This window comes from Scheffersomyces stipitis, chromosome 1 (assembly GCF_000209165.1).
Source record: "Scheffersomyces stipitis CBS 6054 chromosome 1, whole genome shotgun sequence".
NCBI classification, from domain to species: Eukaryota; Fungi; Ascomycota; class Pichiomycetes; order Serinales; family Debaryomycetaceae; genus Scheffersomyces; species Scheffersomyces stipitis.
The window spans coordinates 2,117,772-2,141,125 of NC_009068.1; the positions used below are offsets into that span (position 1 = coordinate 2,117,772).

Genomic DNA, 23,354 nt, shown 5'->3' on the forward strand with positions numbered 1-23,354 from the left:
AATAGTTAGGAGCATTGAATTTATCAAGAATTCAGATAGTGCGACATTATGCCAAAGTAATCAATAAAACACAAGATGTCGCGTTGTTTTGCTCACAGACGCGTATTTTTCACTCTTACTGTTAACGGAAGAGAACCATCTCAAGAAGCTGAGCTTCACAAAATTCTTAGGCATTTCACTTTCCAGATTCCATATTATCCTCGTGAGCCTGAGTTTCTCTTTTCACAAAACTTATCTTAAGATATAGATCTGTGTACTTCGACCTTATTCTTCTGTGTCCCTTTACTGATCTTTTCCCAGTTCCCAGGTTTCTTCTTGACCAATTCCACACGATCTGTCATCATTTCCACAAATGGAATCTGTCAATACCCTTCCCATTAAGCTACAGCCTTCTAACTTGAGACCTATAGCGTATAGGGTGTTCTCCAAGAAACATGGTCTTAATATCAAAACTGATGCACTCAACTTACTCACAGAAGTAATAAGCTACAAGTTCTCCTTTGACTGGAAGGGGCCAAAATCACAGCAATTTTTAGAGGAGGTAGCGAAAACATGGAAATTGGAAGACAGAGGATTGTTTATAGACGCTCCAGGCTTGAAGCAGGTGTTGAAAGAAATCAATACAAAGTCGGGATCTTTGGACTCCAGTTCAGTTTATGGGAGTAGAAGCTCGAGTACCACCTCGGAACCTGAAAGAGCCGGAAGAAGTGATACGTTAGTCGACTCGGAAGAAGAGCAGAATATCAACTGGGAAGACTACTTTAAATTTATAAATCCCGACCAGCAACCGCATTGTGTATTTGACAAACTGAGAAAGCAGTTCAAGGTCCTGCCGTCAACTAACAGTAAAAGCAAGTCTCTAATTGGAACCTTGCCCAACAACTTGCAGAACACTGTTGAACTATTTAATAACAGATACCACATCATTTATGATCGGTTGTCGAGAAACGAGAACTTCCAGAAGTCGTCATTTTCCAGTATCTCGACAATCAATAAATCACTTCACAATGGCTCAGCCAACGAAATCACCCTAATCAAGAATGTTCTAGGCAGAGACGGATCCAAATTTATTCTTTGTGGTCTTTTGTCGAAAGACGCCAATGATTCGTGTATTTTAGAGGATTCTACAGATTACATTGAATTAAATTTGACTCAAACTTACAAGACCCAGGGGTCATTCTACTGCCCAGGGATGTTTGTCATCGTAGAAGGGATATACTCAGCGTCTGGTGGATCTTCCAACCAGTCCACAAACTATATTGGTGGCTGTTTCCATGTTAGTAACATTGGACATCCACCAGCAGAAAGGAGAGACGCCAGCAGTGAAAACTACGGTAACCTCGACTTCCTAGGAATACATAAACAAATCGGCAACTCTACAGCTAACGATAAGGTGCTCAAAATCAACAAATACTTTAGACGGAAGTTGGCGACCCTCGAGAAATCCTTAGTGGGCCACAAGTTAGTCTTATTGGGTTCTGAGTGCCATTTAGACAACTTCAAAATCTTAGATGGGCTCAAGAAATTGTTGCACAAATTAGAGAATTCAATAATTGAAATAATGGAATCAGAGGATGGCCATGTTCCTTTGGCTCTTGTAATGACGGGTTCGTTTTCTTCAAGCCCCTTGACGACAACCAACTCCTTGGTGTCAAATATCTCAAACTCAGAAACTTACAAGAGTAATTTCGACAACTTTGCCAATATTTTGTCTAACTTTCCTAATGTGATCAAAACATGTAAGTTGGTATTGATACCTGGTAAGAACGATCCATGGCAATCCACCTACTCGTTGGGAGGATCATCTCTCAACTGTTTCCCCCAGAAATCGATACCTAGGTTGTTCGTCAGTCGTTTGGAGCGGTTGCTACCTAAAGGAAACTTGATCTTGTCATGGAATCCAGCTCGTATAAGCTATTTGTCTCAGGAAATAGTAATCTTGAAGGATGAGCTTATGAACAAAATGAAGCGGAACGACATTATCTTTGCCAATGATCTAGAGGAAGAGAAGGAGAATTTGGAAAAGGTATTGGCTCAGAGTGAAGAGGATAGAATTAACAATTTGGTGAAAGGAGGAGTAACTGGAGAACATATACCTATAAAGATAAAACATGCCAGAAAATTGGTCAAGACAATACTCGACCAAGGTAATCTTCAGCCATTCTTGAGGGAGACCAAGCTCATAAATCCAGAATACGACTACGCTCTCAGAATAGAGCCATTACCCACTGTAATGGTACTCAATGATGCCAACTTCGACAACTTTGAGGTAACCTACAATGGTTGCAAAGTGGTCAATGTGAGTAGCTTGTTGAGTCTGACCAGCAGAAAGCTTAACTACGTGGAGTACTACCCTTCTAACAAGAAGTTTTCTTTCCAAGAGTTGTATTTCTAGAGGCGCACTTCTATGGAATGGCTCGAAGAAGTCTATAGCCTACCTAATGCTTATAATACACATTTTACTGTAGTGAAAATTTTTAAATATTAAATTATTTTATAAGAGGATCCTTCTCGGATATACCTTGTATGAGATAGTTTTGCCTCTTTTAATTGGGTCCCAATTGGGTCTACAAAACTGTACTACAAATCCACCACTGTACCATTATATCTGTGCCAACAATATGTGATAATATGCAGGAAGCATGAATCTGATATCAACTGTCAAAAGCCTACGGATGTTCAGGCTTTTAAGCATAACACTATTTCGTTAGCAAACACATAGAAACAAACCATGAGTGAAACGGAGGAAGTAAAGGCGTTCTATAAAGAGAAGCATATTGCATTTGTGGTAGATCAGGATTCTCACCGCTCCTTTGAGTATTGGCTCAGTGAGCATTTGCGGATGAATGGGCTCTACTGGGGAGTGGTTAGCTTGGTGATAATGAATGCATTAGAGGACGCCTTGCCCCAGAATGAAGTAATTGACTATATACTTAGTTGTTGGGATGAAAAAACTGGAGGCTTTGGGGCATTTCCCAAGCACGATGCCCATATTCTTTCTACTACTTCTGCCCTTCAAGTTTTGAAAATATACGACAACGAACTACAAGTTTTGGGAGAGGAAAAGAAGGAGCAAACAGCTCAATTTATAAAGGGACTACAATTGTCCGATGGAAGTTTCCAAGGTGACCGGTTTGGAGAAGTAGACACCCGTTTTATATACACGGCCATGTTGTCGTTGTCGTTATTAGACGAGTTGACAATCGAGATTACAGATCCAGCCATTAAGTTTGTCATGGCGTGCCAAAACTTTGATGGTGCCTTTGGAATGCTTCCAGGTGCAGAAAGTCATGCAGCACAGGTATTTACGTGTATAGGGGCTTTGGCTGTAACAGACAATTTACATCTATTGGACGACGACACCAAACTAGGAAATTGGCTCAGCGAGAGACAAGTATTGCCAAGTGGGGGCCTTAATGGCCGTCCCGAAAAATTGCCAGATGTCTGCTATAGTTGGTGGGTGCTATCTTCGCTCGCTATTTTGAAAAAGAAGCATTGGATAGATTTGCAAAAGTTGGAGGATTTCATTCTTGAATGTCAAGATCTGAAGGACGGTGGTATTGGAGACAGACCTGATAATCAAACTGATATATACCACACTTGCTTTGGAATAGCTGGCTTAAGTTTGATCGACTTCGAGAAGTATAACTTTAAGGAAATAGATCCCATTTATTGCATGCCCACAGAAGTGACAAAAAAGTTCAGGAAGTGGAAGAAATAGTTCAATTTCTTGGCAATTATATAATTTGAAAGCATTTTGCTATTTTTTGACTCTATTATTTTCTTTTGCCTTCAAATAGAAATAGAAGTAGAACAATTGCTAGACAAAACAGTACCAATATTCTGAAGCATGACAGTTGTGACTTATTATTAATCTGCTTATATAGAAAACTGTTACAGAGATCCTGAGGAAGTCACTTGGTGACACATTTGGGTAGAACAATTGACTGAGATATCCTTACTAGCTTCAGAGTTGTAGCTTACACACCGATGATCAACTATCAGGTTGCCATTTTCAACAGGTACTCTGTCAAATATGACAATCCTGTTGAAAACGTAACATTTGGTGGAATTCAGGTTTATCGAAATTTTCGAAGAATATATACTGGATTGTGGTTTTCATAAAGTCCCTTACCAACAGTAGTTTCTTCAAGTAGACGGCATGGTTGTTTAAATGTATTTTCAGTCACAATCCAATCCAAAATAAATGTTGCTTTCAATTTCTCAGTAAATTATTCGAAGACAATATCTAGCGATTTATTTAGTTTGGAGGAACAATCTTAATTACCATTATTTTTCAGTCATCGTCAAACAGGAGAGAACGAAATAGAAGATTCTGGATAAATTCTTTTATCTCTGATTTTGAAATTTTACTTTGAAAAGCTGTTTGTTAAAAACGCCTATAAGTGATTATTCGGTAATCTCTTGCAATGTTGATGTTATTGATTACAGAAGTCCTAACTAATAGACTTCAATTCTTGATACTAAGTTTGGGTTTCAAATTTATTATTTATTGATCTATTAGGAAACGTTTGAGCATTATCCATAACAATAAAAAGAATTCAATTCAATATTCAAAAATTCATGATACAAGAAAACCATGCAATTAAAGTTTATCAACGAAAGAAATTTGTATTCAAATTGGTGACTTGATATCTCTAATTAGTCGTACCAATATAAATTTTGTCGATAAGTTTGGTTATATGTAATTATATTGTCCACTGGTTTATTTCATTTTTAAGGTAAGCTAAGGAGAAATTATACACTAAAATCAATACATTTATTATATTTACAGGGATGTTGGCCATTAACGTATCATTATATATATGCTAGTCTAATTTTGTGTCTATAGACAATGGTAAACAGTTTCTATCAACACAAATATTATTTAATATTGTGAGATAGGGGAAATCAATTTAATAAAAACTCTATAGAGTGTTGTGCTTTTTTATTCCCATTGTCATCCCTATCATCTTCACTGGATGAAGCGCTTTCGCTTCGTTTGTGATTCTTTGGTTCACTTGAACTACTCTTTCTCTGAACTGGAGGCACAGCACTAGCGCCACTGATTATTCTTCGCCATCTGAACTGGCACGCATTAGGAGTTCTATCTTGGAAAAATGCCGATATTTCCCTCCAGCCAAGCTTCTGTACCTCTTTAAGTTCTCTTAGTAGCCTATCTTCTTTGGGGGACCAAGTGGTAGACTGCTTTGACTTCCTCCTTGCCAGCAACATCATTTCTCCTGGAATTATGCCCAGCATGTACACTGGTAGTTGTCCCGTTGAATGAGGTGCTCCTGTAATGTAGCCCTGGGGAGGTTGCTGATAGTATACGTAGTGGGAACCATAAGGTTGTTGGACAGGTGCTTGATGAGTTACCTGGGGATAATATGAGAATGGGTATGGCTGCTGTTGCTGAAGAGGTAATTGGCTCTGGTGTGGCATAGCTTGCATTTGTAGTGGGTAATTGTTTTCGTTTACTATAGGCGAAATTGCATGGTGTAATGTTGGCGCTGGCATTCCTGGTGGTACTGGATGGTAGCTTTGGAAGTGTGATGGTGAATCGGAAAGGAAATACTTGTCTTGATTGCTGTTTCTTGCGGCATAGTACATTGGAGTCTCTGTTACTGGTGACAAACTCGTATTTTGTTCATTCTGAGAATAGGAAAATGTTGTTTTTTCATAGAGTTTACCAGTTTCTATGTCGGGAAATTTCTCAGAATCTTGTCTTACTGTTCTGGAATGTCCAAAGGAACCAAAATAGGGTGGTTGATTAGGATTGTAGTTGGACATTAAGGATATCATATCAGTATAAGTATGAAATTTGTTGTTGGTTTATTACTAGGGATGTAGAGTGAACGACAACTGAACAATATGAAATTGTGAATTCCTTTTGCTTGTTTAGATAGTTGTAAGTGGAATGTATTTAGTCAAATTTATTTCAGCTTGGGACATAAATTTATTCTTGAAACAGCGACCTCACGGTGGTTGTAAGTTGGAACTCTGTGAGATTCAGTAATTGTATTGGTTAAGTGTCTAGCGAGTAAAGGGAAATAACTAGACAAGATTATTGGTTATGTACTATTGGAATGCTATTGTTTTTTTTGTGATTTGATTATACCTAGAAGGATATCTTCAAAGAAAGGTGGAATGTATATGTATAAGATCTCAAATATAGACGTTATTGGCCTTTTATCACTTCGAGCGATAGAGCGACGACAAATTATGGAGACAATGTAGTCTCTAAACCATAAGGTACCACTCCAGTATTAATATTTCTCAGAAGCTAGTCAAAATTGAAAGATGATATATGAAATACAAGGGTCATTATGATTCTGAAAAAGCATTTTAGAGGTGGCCATGAGACGCTTATATGTAAGAAGTTCCTCTTTTAGGTTAATATACATTATCTTTGAAGCTATATAAATTATTGAACCAAGAATTATAATTTAAGATGATAACATGCGTTGGTGTTTTTTAACCCAGCATGTAGATTGATGTTAAAAATTATTGGTGCTAATACATTAAAAAATACTACACATAATAGAGGATCTTGAAAATATCAGCGTGTACACCACGCAAGTCATGTATCCAGAAAAGTTGTACTCCTTCAAAAATATTATAAAAAATACTCAAAAGCAAGAAAATCATTTGGAAGTTCAGTTTATCAGGAGTGAGTTTGAGAATTGTATTGAAATGAAGTTTCTCAACCTCATATCCCGCGAACGCTGTACAAAGAGTTATAGTTTCAAGACTTTTGTGAAACATTCCACATACTTCGGAGAAAAAATTCATTAGAGAGTATGGACCAATGCAGTACTTTGTGCGATATGTAAAATCTATAGATGTGCAGCCATATGCGTTTGAATTGATACTTTTCTAATTTGGCACATAAGCACCCACGAGAAGGGTATCTGGAGCATTCGTTCTCTCTATGGAGCATCATACTGCTTAATTGACAGAAGCAACTTTAGGAGCGACTCAGATTGTAGTTTCTTTGACATCATCCTACACTCAGTTTATACTCGTCATTGTTTCAACGTTCCTTCTGACAATTCAAAAGAGGAACTAGCTACAAAAAGCATACAAAAATTGATTATTTTTAATGCATGATGCATTATATTCTCATTGCCCAAGTAATGGTAGTTTGGATCGTGGACCAGCATAAGCAGGTTTCCGGTTAAGGCGGCAATCAAGGCGTGATGGCCTTTGTAGTAATTATTTTCAATAGCTATCTATATCGGCTTAGCTATCTTTTCAATTGTGTGGAGATACTATGTCCTCTAAGGTATACATCTGCCGTGTTTGCGACAAAAAGCCGTAAATATGTGAAGTACTCTTTATTACACATGACGTACAAAACTGTAGGTGCTGATATCGGAATCTTTCAACCTACTTTCTTTGAGAGAGAGGAGAGAACACTGAAGGTCGATCATGGTATATTTTGTTGGTATTGTTACTTCAACAACTTCACTTTCAATAACTTCATTTTCAACGTAACCGAGCAAGAAGGTTCTCGCCCCTTTCCTTGCCTATGACAAGGGTTTCGAAGTATTAGGTATGGTTGTAAATAAACCGCATATTGAATATCATTGGATCTACTCGTATTTGAATACCCCTGATCAAATATTTCTGAAAAGCAATGATACCTAGACTTCAGTGAAAAAAAATACTTTTAAATAGCCTCAACCCCAAGATAATCAGTTGTGTACTCCAAGCTGACATTGTTTCGAACTTTAAAGTTCCTGCTAGCGATCGAATAATGCATAACACACTTCCATGAATTGTTCAATTATTTGGAACAGCTCCGGAACTTCTTCAAAGAAAAAGCGTTGGACATAATAGATCTAAGTCTTGGCAATAACTTAACTGAAATAACAATAAGTTGGTTTTCGTTTTGAATTGGTCAAATATTTTTGTCAATTTTCGAAGGACTTCACCTGAATTGTAAGCCTTGCAAAATTCAAATTTTTTAGTCCTTGACTATTTTGGGTTTTTAAATATTTTGAGGAACTAAAAAATACTTGATACACTTCTAGAAAATAGTGGTTAGTTAAAAAATTATATATTTTCCACAAATAACGCCGGTATCACCAATCAGTAAAGCATGCCTATCGAAAATGATCGTAAAATAAGCTGATCTGGAACATATACTATGCATTGATGGCGTGGAAATTACTATGATGCATTCGGGTACTCAAGAAGTATGGAAATGTCCACCAGCAACCAGGCATGGCAACAGTTCATCATTGTAGAAGCTGAGGAATGCTTTCGGCACAATTTTGAATGGCCCTTCTTGCTTCTACACTTGTACATAATAACTAAAATATTTGTTGAATTGACCTATTTTGGACACGCAGAAGAAATGCTAGTTAAAAAATTGACTAGGACAAGCGCTCTTCAAAATATTGAAACAAGAAACATCTAGAATCTTCAATCAGCTAGAACACATTAATCGAAAACAAGATTATCTAAAGTACAGAGGGGTGATTTTCATTCTTTTCATTTATTTCTTTTATTGTTCCCCTGATAAAATCAAAATAGAAACGTTGATGAAGTCGATTTGTGAATGCACGCAAAAGTACTAACTGAGACCTAAATATATACCAATAATATTCGTATATCTGATAAGTCGCTGCATCTAGTAGCCAACAGAACAAGCTGGTCTTTTCTGGGCATTTGAATTCCTGAGGTGTCAATCAATCCACCCCTATGCACCTGAAGATCCAAATTTTTCGGCCCATTTTTCATACTCCTGCAACCCTTCTGATGAAACACTTGGCCTGATGTACTTCAAACTGTTCTTAAAGTCTTCAAGGTTAATTGGTCGAATTTGCTCTGTAGGTGTCAGTAGAAGTTTTTCTCCAAGAGCTCTCAACGGTCCCATAGCTGAATCCTTTGCAAGAGCAGTTATGTCTGAGCCACTGAATCCATCGGTCAAGTCCTTGAGGACCTCGTAATCTTCGTCCGATAGAGTATTTTTCTGGTATTGTAATAATTTTCGAATCTGTGCCAGTCTAGAGTCCGCCTCTGGTAAAGGAATGTATTGCCTTCTTGCGAATCTTCTTCTGGCTGCCTCATCGATAGACCAAGGTAGATTTGTGGCTCCTAGAATCAAAACTCTAGAAACATCATCGTTGTCAGATTCTCTTCCGGCTGCTGCACTGGAAAGTTCGGACCACTGTACCAAAAATTCATTTTTAATTCTTCTTGTACTTTCTACTTCTCCCTCTGTTCTGGAACTCAACAAAGAATCTATTTCATCCACAAAGACTATAGATGGAGCTAGCTTCTTTGCCATCAAAAACAAAGCCCTCACCAACTTCTCGGACTCTCCCAAATACTTAGATGTCAAGGATGATGCACTAATAGAGAAAAATGTTGACTTCGATTCCGTAGCAACAGCTCTCGCCAACATTGTTTTACCGGTTCCTGGCGGACCAAACAACAACATGCCTCTAGTGGGCTCTCTCAACCCCTTAAATAAATCAGGGCGCAAAAATGGATATACTACGGCCTCTTTCAACGAGTATTTAGCACTTTCTAATCCGACCAAGTCGTCCCAATAAACCTCGTCGCCATGGATAACAATATCGTTTAAAATGTGTTTGGCCGCATCAGGGTCTACTCCTCTAACTGAGTTGATGAGAGCCTCTTGTTCCTCTTCATTTGTTAATAAATTAACATCTACTTCGTCATTATCATAGCCACTCAATAAATCGTCCATGGTTGGACTATTGATAGCATCGCTACTCTTGTTCTTCTGATTTGTCATAATTTTATTTGGCTGAAGTGTAGCTGGCTTTACTGTCTTTTTAACAGCAGGGTTCACAGTCTTAGAAGTTTTTACGTAGTTGTAAGATATGTTACTGCTTGGATTCGTCTTCGGCTTTGCAGTGTGGCTATTATTGGATGTGCGTGTAGTTCTTTGAGCTGCAGCTGTTTTGGAAGGTTGACTTTTGACAGTGGTAGGTTGCTTTGTAGGGCTCTTTGTCGGATTTAAACGATTCTGGGATTGTTTCTTCATGATCTTGCTGACGTCTATAGGTTTTGGCTTGTTATAGATATACGGCTGCTTTGTCTGTGGCGCATGGTTTGTCCTAATGTCGGATGTGCTTTTGGAAATGTGATCTACTCGACGGTTAGTTGTTGTTCCATTGGTAGCCGAGGTCTTGTTGATACTGCCAGAACTATGGTTGGTAAGAGTAACCTTTGGTACCAGTAACAGTTGATGCTGCCTTGTTGGTGATGCATGTGGTTTCAAAGTGATGTCATCCATGGAACGCACTAGGTCATCTTCGGGGGACGTTGAGAAGTAGTCTTGGATCTGTTTGAGATTTCCATTAATACCGTTGTTGTTACTATTGAGGTTGGTGTTATTGTTATTGTAGCTGGTACCATAGTTGCAGTTATCGTCATCGAGATCTATGAGATTAACATTGGATGATGAAGATCCTCTTCCTGAAGATAGTTCTGACAAGCCTGAGGATGAGCGAGAGCCATTATGGTTGTTGTTATTGTTGGTATTGTTGTTGACATTGTTAAGATTGTTGTCGTTGATGCGTTCCCAATTGTCGGTGAATTCGAATCCATCATCGTCGAAATCATCAAAGAGCTCATTTTCAGTTTCGGTAAGTTCTTTTGCTGACTTCTGGGAAGGTTTATGGCGATTTTGGGGACCCTGCCAGGAGACATTTGCAGCCTGCGAAGCCTGAGCAGTTTTCACCTTGGGAACATTATACGAGCTACTAGATCCCTGTGAACTCAGTCCCAGCACCATTCCTGGTCTTAGAGACTTCAACATCGAGCGTTGGTTCACTGAGTTACTTGAAAGCGATCTGGAGGCTGGGTTTCTGAGTGAAGGAACAGATAGCGAGGACGACGACGAAGAAGAAGCCTGTTTAGAGGCAGCATGTACGGCATTGGTGGCATCTCTGCTCTTCTTGCGATTTACTTCATCCATTCGTAACTGAACGCGGATCAAATGCTTGACGTTCTGGTCTCTGATGGCTTTCAACTCTGTGAGGATCTGGATTTCATCGTTCAGGAGTTTGTGAGCCAGCCTGTCAAACAAGTCGATTTTGTAGAGAAGGGACGTGTGCAAGCCCTTCCAGCCTTTGAGGGCATCCTCTACGTGGTTGTTTTCCTCTAGGGCGAGGTTCTTGATCAGGAAGTTGCAGCAGTCGTCATAGGTCTGTCTGAGTTCCTCGAGGAGCGAGAGCTGAGGGGGTTTTTTTCGGAACATTCTGATCTATATTGCTCAGCTACAGACAATGAACAGACAGCGTATAGATATGGACCTCTAGACCTATCGACTTGCTAAAGAATGAGTGAAAGAACGAGCTTGTAAAGAAAGAACGGAAAACTGAAGAGAGTTCAGGAATTCTTGGTAGTGTAGCTGAATAGTGTTGCTATTCCTGGAGTTGCGCCGCGAGGTGAAATTCTGTGCTGGTGGAAAAAATCTAGGCGAGAGTAGACAGAGACAAGACGAATTGATAGATGAGCCAGATAATAGAAGTTACTCTGTCTGATAGTGGCAGCGATGTGTCTGGCAATACGGGATGGTATATATGTTAGCTAGCTACAGATACCTGTTCAACTTTCTTATCAGTCTTTCTTATTGACAGCTGGGTATTATCTTATTATTGGGGGCATTCGGGAGCACACGACACAGCCAGATAACCTAATAATATGTGGAGATTCAGGAACCTCGTCACATTCCGACGTTAGATCCTATTGAAACCAGCAACAAGTAAAGAGGCCCCTGGAGTTTTGGAGCGCTCCTCTTGCACGAGACTTGAAGGTCTCTTCTCTTCGTGCTCTTAAATAGCCTTTTTAGTGTCTCACCATTGGCCCTAATCGTCTCTTTCTGTTGCGGTGGGGATCAGCCGCACCGTTCTAGAAGCTTACAATTTTCCATGATAATCTCAGACAGTGATACAATAAACTACAATATGTTTCTAATACTTCTACTCTCTACGCTTTTACACATCTGTAGTGATATAACGGGATACTCTAAAGTTTCCAACCTCAAGAATATTCTTTTTAACCACGTTCATCTGTCCGAATGTTTGTCAACAGCTGGCTAACAGCTCCAATGCCAATACCAGAAAAATCTCTGACCCGCCACAGCTGTCCGAAGACATGCATCTTCCTAACTTAATAGGCAAGATACAACTGCCGCGGGCTTTCGGAGACCGAGCGAGACATTCTACTACCGACACCAGAACATTACACTGGCCAGTTGCCAAATTTCAAATTCGGAGGCAACTTTCAAGGTGCTCTCCAAAAAAACTGGAAAGCAAAGCTTTCGAGCAGCGCTGCTTCCTTAAATAGTAGCACGTCTTGGGCCGGGTAACACATCGTCCAATAATGAAAAAAATTCAGTTACGGTTTATAGTCACGTGTTGTGAACCCTCATTCCAATTCCGGAATCTGGAGTAACCAAATAATTGTCGTGTAGTTTAAAATTGTAATTCTAGTTCTAGTCTCTCTAACCTGAACATCATTCCCGTTATTGCTACGAAATGGAAGTTCGGGACTTGCTAGCCACCGTTGCAGCGTTTGTGGTGACGACCTTGGCCTTTTTATTGAAGAACACCATTGCCCTCGTTGCCTATGCTTATCAGAACTACCCAGAATATACTTCTATAGTATTTGCAATCATTGGTGTCTATCTCGTATATAAGTTTGTGGTCAAGATCTTCAAGATGTGGCTCAATCTTTTGATTGCCACCATCAAGACATTCTTGGTATTGGCCACTTTGGCTGTTGCTGCGACTATTTACCTTCGTGGGTGGGGAAAATTCGTAAATCAAGATATTCCTTTTTTAGTTGATGTCGCCAAGAGTATCACCTCTAATGAGCCTGATAATCAAAATTCGTTTTGGTTGGTACATGGACTCCTCGGTAATCAAAAGGTGTACTCGTTCTTGAAGAATGGGTTCCAGAACGCTGGCGAATCGGCATCATCAATCTTAGAGGATGCAGAATTTGATATTGATCCAAATGCATATTTCGAGTACATGAACGAGAACTTCTACAAGAACAAGGAAGACTTCAACTACGAGAACATCAAGAGAGCTCTTGATGAAGGTTTTGAGAACCTCGAGGACTACTTGAGCTCCAAGGGTCTCGATATCAATGATCTTGGTAACGAGTTGGTCAACAAGATTCTCCAGGCTGGTCGCTAGAACATGAATACAAGATTCATCTTAATAAATAGATATGTATAGTATTAATTTATCGCCTAATTGTGTATTTACTGTCTTGAGCTGTTGCTGCTTGTATCTATATCCGATTCCTTGTCCTTGTTCTTTTGTTCTGGCTCCTCGTCAATACATTGCAAGCCTCGGTCTACCACGAAGATGGTAGAGATAAAACAAACTGCAATGAGAGGCAAGCAGATGTAGAAATAGTTCTTGATGGCTTTCATGTACATCTCTCTAACTACCACTTGTTGGGCGTGGTTAAGCTTGGATGTATCAACTCTGCTGTAGATGTGATCCTTCAAGTAGTCCAAATAACCGTCCAATATGCTACCTTCATTCTTGGATTCTCTTCTGATTTCCCTTAACAAACTATTGCTGACAATCATGGAAGCAATAGAAATGCCTACTGAACCACCAAAGGATCTCAAAACGTTTCTGGCACTGATAACAATCGCTCTGTCTGATTTTTTGGCTTGACTCTGAGCAGCAACCATTGTAGGCTGGAAAGTCCACCCAACGCCTACTCCCATAACTAACAAAATGACAACTATGACTCCCCAGTTGGTCTGCGTGTTGAAGATATACAAGAGCCCACAGCTAACTGTCCAGAGCCCATATCCCATAAGAATAATATTCTTGTAGTGGCCAAAATAACTTATCAAGGTTCCTCCAATGATGGAAGCTATAGATTGCGTAAGCACTAATGGTAACAAAATAATCGAGGCATGGATCGAATCGAGTCCTCGAACGATTTGCAAGTAGTATGGCAAGTAATACGTAAATCCGTAGTAAGCCATTCCGTATAGGAAATTGGAACCCAAGATAAGAGATAGGGAGGGACTGGCGAAAATTCTCAAAGGAATCATTGGAAGTTCAGCAAGCTTCCATTCGATGTAGATAAAAACAAAGAAACTCAACCCACCTGATACGAACATACCAATAATGAGAGGACTGTTCCAAGGGTAAGATGAACCACCGCCACTGATGGGAATGAGCAACAATGTAAGACTTGCAGTACTGAAAAACATCCCCAAGTAGTCAATCTTCTTGAATTTCTCTTTTCTGGACAAAACGTTGTTGAGTTGACTAGCATTTTTCTTACCATCAATCAAAAAGTAGATGGTAACCATCACGCTTATAACCAAGGGAATCATCATGTAGTAGAAGTCTCTCCAAGTTGTGTGTTCTACGAAAGCTGCCATAATGAAGGGACCCAAAGCATTCGCTAAACCGACCTGAGCACCTAATATACCCTGATACTTTCCCCTTTGCTTCAAGGTACAAATATCGCTCAACATCACCATGGTCAACGATTGAGTACCTCCACATCCAATACCAGCAATCGCTCTAAAGATATAGAATTCCACCCCAGTCCGAGAAACTGCACATCCAATGTCTGCTACTGCTTGTGTACCAAGAGAAAAGAGCAAAATATTCTTTCTGCCAAAGATGTCTGCTAGTCTTCCAAAGAGAACTTGGCAAACACAGTTGGCCAATAAGGCGGCTGTTCCCGCCCAGTTGATAGTGGTTTCAGCTCTTAAATCCTTGGCTATGGCTGGTAATGCTATGGTTATACTTGTCTGGTCCGCGAACGATGCAAATAGACCTAGCGATAAGGCTGCAAGACAGACTATGATTTTTTTTGTAGGAAGAATATTGAGATGGGCATCTCCTAGCCTGTCATCCAAGGCTTGCTTCTCTATTACTTGTGAATCATTTACATCTATAACCCTTGACGTTTGTACCTTGATATCCTCCATAGGGATATTCTTATCATGTTGAGATGGTTTTTCGGAATTGTTCATCGCGGTTCCGAAATCGCAGTTATAAAAAATAGTTGTATAGAATGCGATAAGCTGTCAAAAGATATTTTCTTGAACTTAATCGTGGGACTTCTTGTTACAAAGTCTTTTTTGGTGAATGCTGCTATGCAAAGAGGATTTTGCTGTTCTCTTGTACTATCTTGATGATATCACTCGCGTGAGTATAAGAGAGGGATCTAAAGTTTAGGGAAAAATTTTCTATAATGAGACTACCCTTTTGGCTTATTGCTGCATCTCAACTCGGTCCGAGAATCCGTCGGTTTTATGTGCGGATTTGGACATGGGGCCGCTACCGCACTGACACTTCCTCCAGTTAAATTCAGAGACTCGGGAAATATTAGTAATCACTTAACGAGCTCATAACTATGGTGGTACCCCGTTGAAGTAGTAGAGTGTGCTTTTAGAATTCTTGGAAGTCTTGGAACTCTTGGAAGTCTTGTTAAGTGTTGAAAAAACTGTTGCCTGGTAGGTCTTGTACTGAGCTAATTAATTATTTTGTGAGCGAGTTAAATTATTTGGCAATTTAAGCAAAATATTGCGAAAAGTTGCAATCGAATTGCAATTGTTATCGTAGAAGAGACTGCTACGATTTTCTAAGGAAATAAAATAACTTATATACCATTAAGGAAATCATGCCGATACAACTGAATCAGATGGTCAATGTAGTCCGTCTTACTATTTTACCTTTATAGACTCTAACCATTATATAAATTCATGAATTCCAATTCTCTTACTTAACTACAGCAGCCTTGGGTATATTTGAGAGACAATTTCTGGACTATTCCGCTATTTTCTTGAATTGGCTGATATTAACAGAGTATTCATAAATGAAAGTGGCAATTATTGCCGAATGCTACAAAGGTATATAGAATTGTGTTTGACAAACATTAGATAAAGAAACAGCTGGGAGACTGCTCATACTTTGCACAAGAACATTTGACTCCCTGGAGAGCAATAATGTTATAAAAAAATACATCTCAATCAAGAAAAGTGCAGTTTTTACAACTTCTCCATAAGATTGAAAACCGAGTTACCTTTTTGTGAGTTTTATTCTCAGTTTACATCACTCTGAGAGGCATTACTATCGGAAAAGAGGGCTTCTCCAGATTATGAGGTTGCGGATTTTGAAGCTTCCGAAGCTCCCATTCAGATATCTAAATTATGATTAGCATATCTATTCACCAAGCATTTATTGCGATTTAGAGTCCAACTTATTTACTAAACCTTCTTCTCCCGACTCCGAATGTTTGGACGAAGCCCAAGGCTACCTGCACTTGAAACTGCCAATTATCCAAGTGATATCACTTGGCAACTGTTTGGTAATACCAGGTTTGACCCTTCATTCTGGTAAGCGTGTTTGATTCTGAAATTGACATGGGATCTTAAAGCTCCTCCAGTGATCATCCCATGTGGTGATTCTACAATTGCAATTGAAAAATTGTCAGATAAGATAAGGTGGAGGTGACATCAAAGACTTCTCTACGAAATTCGGAATAAAACTACTCATCCTTGATAAACAAGAACAAGAGAAAGGCAAAATCAAACCTTTAAGCAACTGTCACCAACAAGATCGCCTCATCGAACTTGGTTGGCGCCATACACGTATTGAAATCATTAGTGGTACACTCGGGTGCATTGGGCAAGACTTTACGCAGAAGTAAGTAGCCCTTTGTGAAAAACCCTACTCCTATGAACAGAACTAGAGCTAGAAATACCAGCACCACAAGATAGCCTATAAAGGTGATTTTCAACTTTTGCTGTCGGATCTTTGATCGCAGCTGTGGATGGAACTGCTGGTTTGATTGCTGGCCGGTTGGTCACCGAAGTGTCGATATCAACTGATTCCATTCAATATATGGTTTTACTGAACGATTTGAAATGTGAGAATGAAATGGCTGAAATGTTAGATAGAATTGTTTAATATTTTATTAGAACATTGATCTGAGATAATATTTGTATAGCATTGATAAGACTGATATTGCTATGAAACTGCTTATTTAATCGTTTTACTATGATGTCTACTTTGCTTTGTTTCGTGATTTGATGATTCTCTGATTGATAGTTAGATTTGTTTTCGAATTTTTCTTTGCAGGAGTGGTTCTATATGAAATAATTCAGCGCTAGTGGGTTTGCAAGCTGATGGCAGAGGAGAATTGAGCCCGGTCTTCTTATCGAAGATATTCTTCTGTCAAAACAGCGTGAATGCGGGACATATCAGAATTTGAAATAGCTGGATATTACTTCAGCTACTACTTTCTTTTCCTCTACTTATATTCTTCATAATAATACACTACAACCACGGCTCCATACAATTCACATTTTTAGGTAATGAATACGAACAATACGATATGTTGTAGGAAGAGAATCTGCATCAGAGAGATGATTCGAGGGAGGTGGTTAGTCAGCTTAGGAACAACCACAGGAACGATCTGAAGTTTGACAAAGTTGGAGCCCTTGAAAAGAGATTACAGGACATGAGAGCCAGTAACGACAAATTGAGTGGAAGGCCACAACCTGCTTCCAACACTTCGACGGTAGAAACCCCAACTTTTGGCCATGACAATTCAATGAGTTCTGGAGGTGCCACTAGATCGGATTTTCATGTGACACCTCCACACTCTGCAAAGCAGAGTTGATCCAGAACTCTTTACACACCAATGGTAAGAGTTGAAAATTTCTGGGGTTTACAATTGTATCACATACGAAGAAATTCTTTGATTAATTCAAATTTAATGTATTATAAGGTTAGCATGTATCATGTATAGTATTCATATATATATATTTAACTATTGGGAAATTCGTTAAGTGTACAAACTTAGTGAATTTTTCTGAAGTTATGGAAATTGCTTACTACTAGATAAACTCAAACGCAATATCCTGTCAGTAGAATTTAGTATGCGGAAAGCGGATAAATTCTATCCTTTCCAGTTTCCTACAATAGTGAAAAAAAAAGCGGACAAGACAACCTATGGAAACACCGAAATTCAGCCTCTCCAAGCTTTCCGATCTGGTTCTTGCTCTGTGAAATATGCATCCCTTTTCGGTACCTGACCACATTTCCGCTTAATAAAATCTCTCTAACGTAATCGGAAAATTAGGATCTTAAGCTTTGCTTCCCTTGGATACTCTGGTTTCTACTTTGGGGTCTGCATAGCATAGGTCAGAGACTTAGAATAGAGAAAATCGGCGGACCTATTTTCCTTGGTCTCGTGTGAATGAGTGGGAAAAGCAGCAATATTATTGGAAATGGCTGCGAATTCGTTGTGTCGTAACCAGAAGATGCGCTTAAGCAAAGAGAATACTCAGAGCGAATATAAGGTGTGTGAATGTTCACAAAAGAGCTAAAACAGGCGAATAAATTGAGGTAGATGGCTGTGATTGATATGATAATCTGAAATATTGGCCAATCGGATTGAACAACATTGTATCGGAGGTTACAAGAAAGATTTCACGGAAATGTTTTGAAAAAGCATGGAGATGAAGGTGAGTACCAAATCAACGCATTAACTTCCTACCAACAGATAAAAGTACTTTCGGAGTACAGCTCTTCTACGTGATATTCGGCTCCGAGTTGTTACGTCCCGGTGATAATACTGTGAGTTCAGTGTCCGAGAGTAAAGCTTTTCTCCATGATAGCGTAGACCTCGACGTCGGCGATAACTCGGTAGTATAACTTCAGAAATATGAGATCGGCCGAGATTGAAATCTGGAGAGTTGAAGTTGGAAAACTACATAAGGAGCAGTTCTTGACAAGAATCCATGAAAAAGAATTCTCCTTTGAACAATATTAGTCAATTGCTTAATATTACTCACTCTACTCTTTAATCGGAATGTCCTCTTCAATTGAATACAAAAAGCTTGGTGCCTCTGGTTTGGCTATTTCTCCTATCATCGTGGGATGCATGTCCTACGGTAAGAAATTTTGGGCCGACTGGGTTATGGAAGATGAAGAACAGATCTTCAAAATCTTGAAGAAGTGCTACGACTCTGGTATTAGAACTTTTGATACTGCTGACTTGTACTCCAATGGTCATTCGGAAGTTATCTTGGGTAAGTTCTTGAAGAAGTACAATATTCCAAGAGAGAAAGTTGTAATTTTAACTAAGTGCTTCTGTCTAATTGACACAAATATCCCTGATTTAAACATCGAAACGCAATACAATTACCCATCCTATGAGTTTGTTCATAACCAGGGTTTGTCAAGAAAGCATATTTTCGATGCCGTCAAAGGTTCAGTTGAAAGATTGGGAACCTACATCGATGTCTTGCAAATTCACAGATTGGATGAGGAGACCCCAAAGGCTGAAATTATGAGAGCCTTGCACGATGTCGTTTCTAGTGGTGATGTCAGGTATATCGGTGCTTCCTCTATGAGAGCCGCTGACTTCGTTGAATTACAGTTCATTGCTGATAAGAATGGCTGGACTAAGTTCATCAGTATGCAAAACTTCTACAACTTAATCTACCGTGAGGAAGAAAGAGAAATGATTCCTTTCTGTAACGATAACTCCCTTGGTAAGGTTGGCTTGATCCCATGGTCTCCAATTGCCAGAGGACTTTTGGCTAGACCTCTTGGTGTAGAGTCTAACCATAACAGATCTGCCGACACTGACTTGGCATTTGAGTTCTTTGGTTTGGCAAACTTGACTGAAGCCGACAAGGAGATTATCAAGAGAGTCGAAGAAGTTGCCAAAAAGCATGAAGTCAGTATGGCTGTAATCTCCTCTGCTTGGGTCTTGAGCAAGGGTGCGTTCCCTATCATCGGTCTCAACTCCGAAGCAAGAGTTGACGATGCACTTAACTCTCTCACTGTTAAGTTAACTGATGAAGAAGTCGCATACTTGGAAGAGCCTTACAAACCTAAGCCAGTATATGGTTTTCAACATTTTAAGTGAAGTTGAAAATTACTATAATGCTTCCAGCTACCCGTATTTCGGAAAGTAGAGTATACTTGAGAGTTCACTAATTGGAACAACCGTTTAATGATTCTATCTCAGTATACTGTGCACATTGAACATCTAGTGAATAAATAAATATGAGTATATGCTGAATAAATGCAAGTGTTAGAAACTGTTCTCAGACGTCTCGTTGGGATATTAAAATCTTCATACTCTTGGGGAACGAAGTTGTTTTATCCAAATAGTTTAATCTTTGTCATATTCCCCATTACTTCGCAACCGCTGTGTGTCTTTTTTGGAAAATGAGTCCAAAGTGCCAACAAACCTTCCTCTCTCACAACTAAAAATGGGTTATTTACTAATTGGCATTTATTAACAGCAAATGTATTTACTCCAGAGTATATAAAACTTCTTCTAACCCATATGGAAAGCCTTTTTTTTTAAGAAAGGAAAGTCTGGAAGTAACCGAAGCTGTAAAATGTTTCTACGAAATGGCATGTATTACGACTGGGCCAACCGAGAGGAAACTCCGAAGGATCAAAACCTCCGAAGAAGGCAGCGTAAAAACCGAAACTTAATTCGGAGAAAATCCTGCATATAGCTGAATTGAATGAGAAATATAACTTTTCTCGGGTTTCCGAAAAAAAGGAGTTACAGTGGCCGAGTGGTTAAGGCGACACCCTGCTATTAAGCGGTTCAGGTGTTGGGATTTTCCTTCGCAGGTTCGAATCCTGTCTGTGACGTGAAGTTTATTTTTTTGAATTTGATATAGCGATAATACAACATTGGAGGCAAGCTCAGAAGAAGATATGCTTAGTATCTATAATGAAACACCGACCTGGTGAAGTATTGAAAATAGAGAGAAGTTTTACTGAAAAATGTAAATTTTTTTCTGGCGATAAGACAATCTTTTTGCACCCATCGAGGAAAGATGAAGTCCAGAAAACAGAAGCGTAAGGTAGATGGAGGACTCGGAGTGATTGCGAGTGTACGGAAACAAAGGGACGAAAAATATAGGAAGAGAGAAGAATAGGTTGGAGTCCCATGGGTATAGATGATTAGCATGAGTGAAATAAATGCCTCGGATCCGAAGGAAACTAGTCTTGCAAGGCTACCAGCAACAAATTCCAGAACCAGATACCGACAATAGCCGTATCACAGAAGAGTCAGAGACAACACACAGAAATTGATACAAATATGGGAAGATGGGGATGACAGCGAAATTGCTTGAGAGATAGGCAACGAGATTAGGAACGAACAAGGAGGGCCAGGAGGGCCAGGAAGACCAGGAAGGAAAGGAAGGAGGAAGGTACAGTCTCGCTTATAAGCACCGTGTCTGTGTCTATAATAACGTCATGTTCGTAATTGCTAGCCTTACCGGCAAGACATATTGTGACTGTTACCATACAGAGTACACCACCGCCCCAATATCAATCTCACCTCCTGACGTCCTGCCAGCCTCAACCATCCGGTGACTCCGCCAGATAAACCACACTGGGATTCTCGCTATAAAACTGGGTCCATGTCCATTATCACTCCCTTCACGTCAAACCTCGTCTGTATCCTGTTCGTTTCCCGTCTACGCAACTACCTGGACATAAATAGCGACCCCTCGTCCCTACCGCCGTTCCCTCTACCCAGACTTTGTCTTAGTGGAGTCGCACGAAAAATTTCTCCGGCGTTTAAATCTCTGAGTCAACTGAGTGGGGACGAAAGCTGAATCGCTAATATAAATCACCACTACATTGCGTTTCGCTGTTGGCTGGAGATAGCCTTACAAATAGAAAGTGTTGAACCGTCTTATTTACATACGCCTCCGTCCGGTTTCTTTCTTGCACTTCTCTTCTCCTTCTCCTATACTTTCTATAGTCTGCTACAGCTCCTGTTCGTACGCTGTACCTGACGTAACTGTCTGCTACTGCAACTGGCGCACTTCAGCCTTCCGCTATCTGTGGCTCTTTATCTTCGACCGATCTCGAGATTGATTTTTTTTCTCGGATTTTCACTCACTGTGATTTTTGATTTTTAATTAATTTTCTCACCGAATAACCATTTTTCCAGCTGTTTGTTTGTTCCAGCCACAATTTCCATTTAATTCCTTCCATATTCCCTCAATTGTCACACTGCCCCAGCACATTTGCCCAGGATGGACCCAACACACGATCCCAACTTCACACCGCCCTCGTTGAACAGAAACATCGAGCCCCCGGCTCCGTCTTCTGAGATTCCCCTTAACATGCCTATCCAGCCGTTTGTATTAGCTGATTTAGGCGGAGCTGTAGATGCTCCTCCACCACACCCACCCAAAAACAGAACCAAGCACGCTGTAGTTGACGAGTTTGGCAATTACCACTCAAAGATCCCGCGGATCCAGACGGATTTGGTGAACTCTTCTTCTGACGAAGATGTCACTGACTCGCAATCGACATCGAAAAACGACATAGATGTAGAACTAGAAAGCGTAGACAATTTGGATGATGAAAAGCCTTCTGACTCTAGGTCTGGCGCCAACGGAAGTGCTATCGAGCAAACTGTTCCCATTTTTCCACCAACTGTGCTGGTGAAATCAAGCCAAATCGCAGACTTAGAAGAGGTTCCCCACGGCATCCAGAGACTGGCTACTACTTTGGACCAGTACCAGTTTCCCACGCATAGACTTGCCACAACGTTGCTGGACGACTCCAAGTACCCGTTGGTAATAGTTGCCTGTGGCTCGTTTTCTCCCATCACCTACTTGCACTTGCGTATGTTTGAGATGGCTCTAGATGCGATTACTGAACAGACCCGTTTTGAAGTCATAGGCGGCTTTTATTCGCCGGTATCTTCTAATTACAAGAAACAAGGTTTGGCTCCTGCCCACCACCGTGTGAGAATGTGCGAGTTGGCTTGTGAAAGAACCTCGTCGTGGCTCATGGTGGATGCGTGGGAATCGCTACAGCCACGCTACACCAGAACAGCTTTGGTGTTGGACCACTTCAACGAAGAAATAAATATCAAAAGAGGCGGAATCAAGAATCGAAACGGAGAAAGCAGAGGTGTCAAAATAATGCTCTTAGCCGGTGGTGATTTGATCGAATCGATGGGCGAACCAGATGTATGGGCAGACCAGGATTTACATCATATCTTGGGCAAGTACGGCTGTCTAATTGTCGAAAGAACCGGTTCTGATGTCAGAAGCTTCCTTTTGAGCCACGACATCATGTACGAACACAGACGAAATGTATTGGTAATCAAACAGTTGATCTACAACGACATTTCCTCAACTAAAATCAGACTCTTTATCAGAAGGGGCATGTCCGTACAGTACCTTTTGCCGAACTCAGTCATCCGCTACATACAGCAGCACAAGTTGTACTACGACTCCGAACCAGTCAAGGAAGTCATGTCTGAAAACGCTGACTAATGCCATGAAAATCACCTAC

General features: G+C 40.0%; 8 protein-coding genes across 8 annotated transcripts; 5 read left to right on the forward strand and 3 right to left on the reverse strand. All coding sequences in view use genetic code 12, as the record gives it.

Annotated features, from left to right (window-relative positions):
* Nucleotides 1–352: 352 nt before the first annotated feature.
* On the forward strand, nucleotides 353–2,466 carry DPB2 (DNA-directed DNA polymerase epsilon, subunit B; the record flags this gene model as incomplete). Its single annotated transcript, XM_001387612.1, has 1 exon — nucleotides 353–2,466. The coding sequence occupies one exon, from the start codon at nucleotides 353–355 to the stop codon at nucleotides 2,393–2,395; it is 2,043 nt and encodes a 680-aa protein (XP_001387649.2). The 3' UTR covers nucleotides 2,396–2,466.
* A 265-nt stretch (nucleotides 2,467–2,731) lies between these two features.
* BET2.2 (Type II proteins geranylgeranyltransferase beta subunit) lies at nucleotides 2,732–3,721 on the forward strand (the record flags this gene model as incomplete). The annotated part of the gene is made up of 1 exon (XM_001387613.1): nucleotides 2,732–3,721. The coding sequence occupies one exon, from the start codon at nucleotides 2,732–2,734 to the stop codon at nucleotides 3,719–3,721; it is 990 nt and encodes a 329-aa protein (XP_001387650.2).
* A 1,190-nt stretch (nucleotides 3,722–4,911) lies between these two features.
* On the reverse strand, nucleotides 4,912–5,793 carry PICST_28806 (predicted protein; the record flags this gene model as incomplete). The annotated part of the gene is made up of 1 exon (XM_001387995.1): nucleotides 4,912–5,793. One exon carries the CDS (start codon nucleotides 5,791–5,793, stop codon nucleotides 4,912–4,914), a length of 882 nt encoding a protein of 293 aa, XP_001388032.2.
* Nucleotides 5,794–8,494: 2,701 nt separating this feature from the next.
* Nucleotides 8,495–11,294, reverse strand: SAP11 (member of the AAA ATPase family of proteins). The gene is made up of 2 exons (XM_001387996.1): nucleotides 10,399–11,294; nucleotides 8,495–10,296 (listed from the first exon to the last, which is right to left on the reverse strand). Exons 1-2 carry the CDS (start codon nucleotides 11,243–11,245, stop codon nucleotides 8,711–8,713), a joined length of 2,433 nt encoding a protein of 810 aa, XP_001388033.2. The 5' UTR covers nucleotides 11,246–11,294; the 3' UTR covers nucleotides 8,495–8,710.
* Nucleotides 11,295–12,527: 1,233 nt separating this feature from the next.
* On the forward strand, nucleotides 12,528–13,159 carry PICST_28808 (predicted protein; the record flags this gene model as incomplete). The annotated part of the gene is made up of 1 exon (XM_001387614.1): nucleotides 12,528–13,159. A coding segment is annotated over one exon (632 nt), but the record flags the coding sequence as incomplete, so codon positions are not given.
* A 102-nt stretch (nucleotides 13,160–13,261) lies between these two features.
* Nucleotides 13,262–14,971, reverse strand: SGE1.3 (suppressor of gal11 null; the record flags this gene model as incomplete). The annotated part of the gene is made up of 1 exon (XM_001387997.1): nucleotides 13,262–14,971. The coding sequence occupies one exon, from the start codon at nucleotides 14,969–14,971 to the stop codon at nucleotides 13,262–13,264; it is 1,710 nt and encodes a 569-aa protein (XP_001388034.1).
* Nucleotides 14,972–18,864: 3,893 nt separating this feature from the next.
* AAD2 (aryl-alcohol dehydrogenases) lies at nucleotides 18,865–19,929 on the forward strand (the record flags this gene model as incomplete). Its single annotated transcript, XM_001387615.1, has 1 exon — nucleotides 18,865–19,929. The coding sequence occupies one exon, from the start codon at nucleotides 18,865–18,867 to the stop codon at nucleotides 19,927–19,929; it is 1,065 nt and encodes a 354-aa protein (XP_001387652.1).
* A 1,567-nt stretch (nucleotides 19,930–21,496) lies between these two features.
* On the forward strand, nucleotides 21,497–23,335 carry NMA1 (NAD(+) salvage pathway; the record flags this gene model as incomplete). The annotated part of the gene is made up of 2 exons (XM_001387616.1): nucleotides 21,497–22,378; nucleotides 22,460–23,335. Exons 1-2 carry the CDS (start codon nucleotides 22,079–22,081, stop codon nucleotides 23,333–23,335), a joined length of 1,176 nt encoding a protein of 391 aa, XP_001387653.2. The 5' UTR covers nucleotides 21,497–22,078.
* Nucleotides 23,336–23,354: the final 19 nt, after the last annotated feature.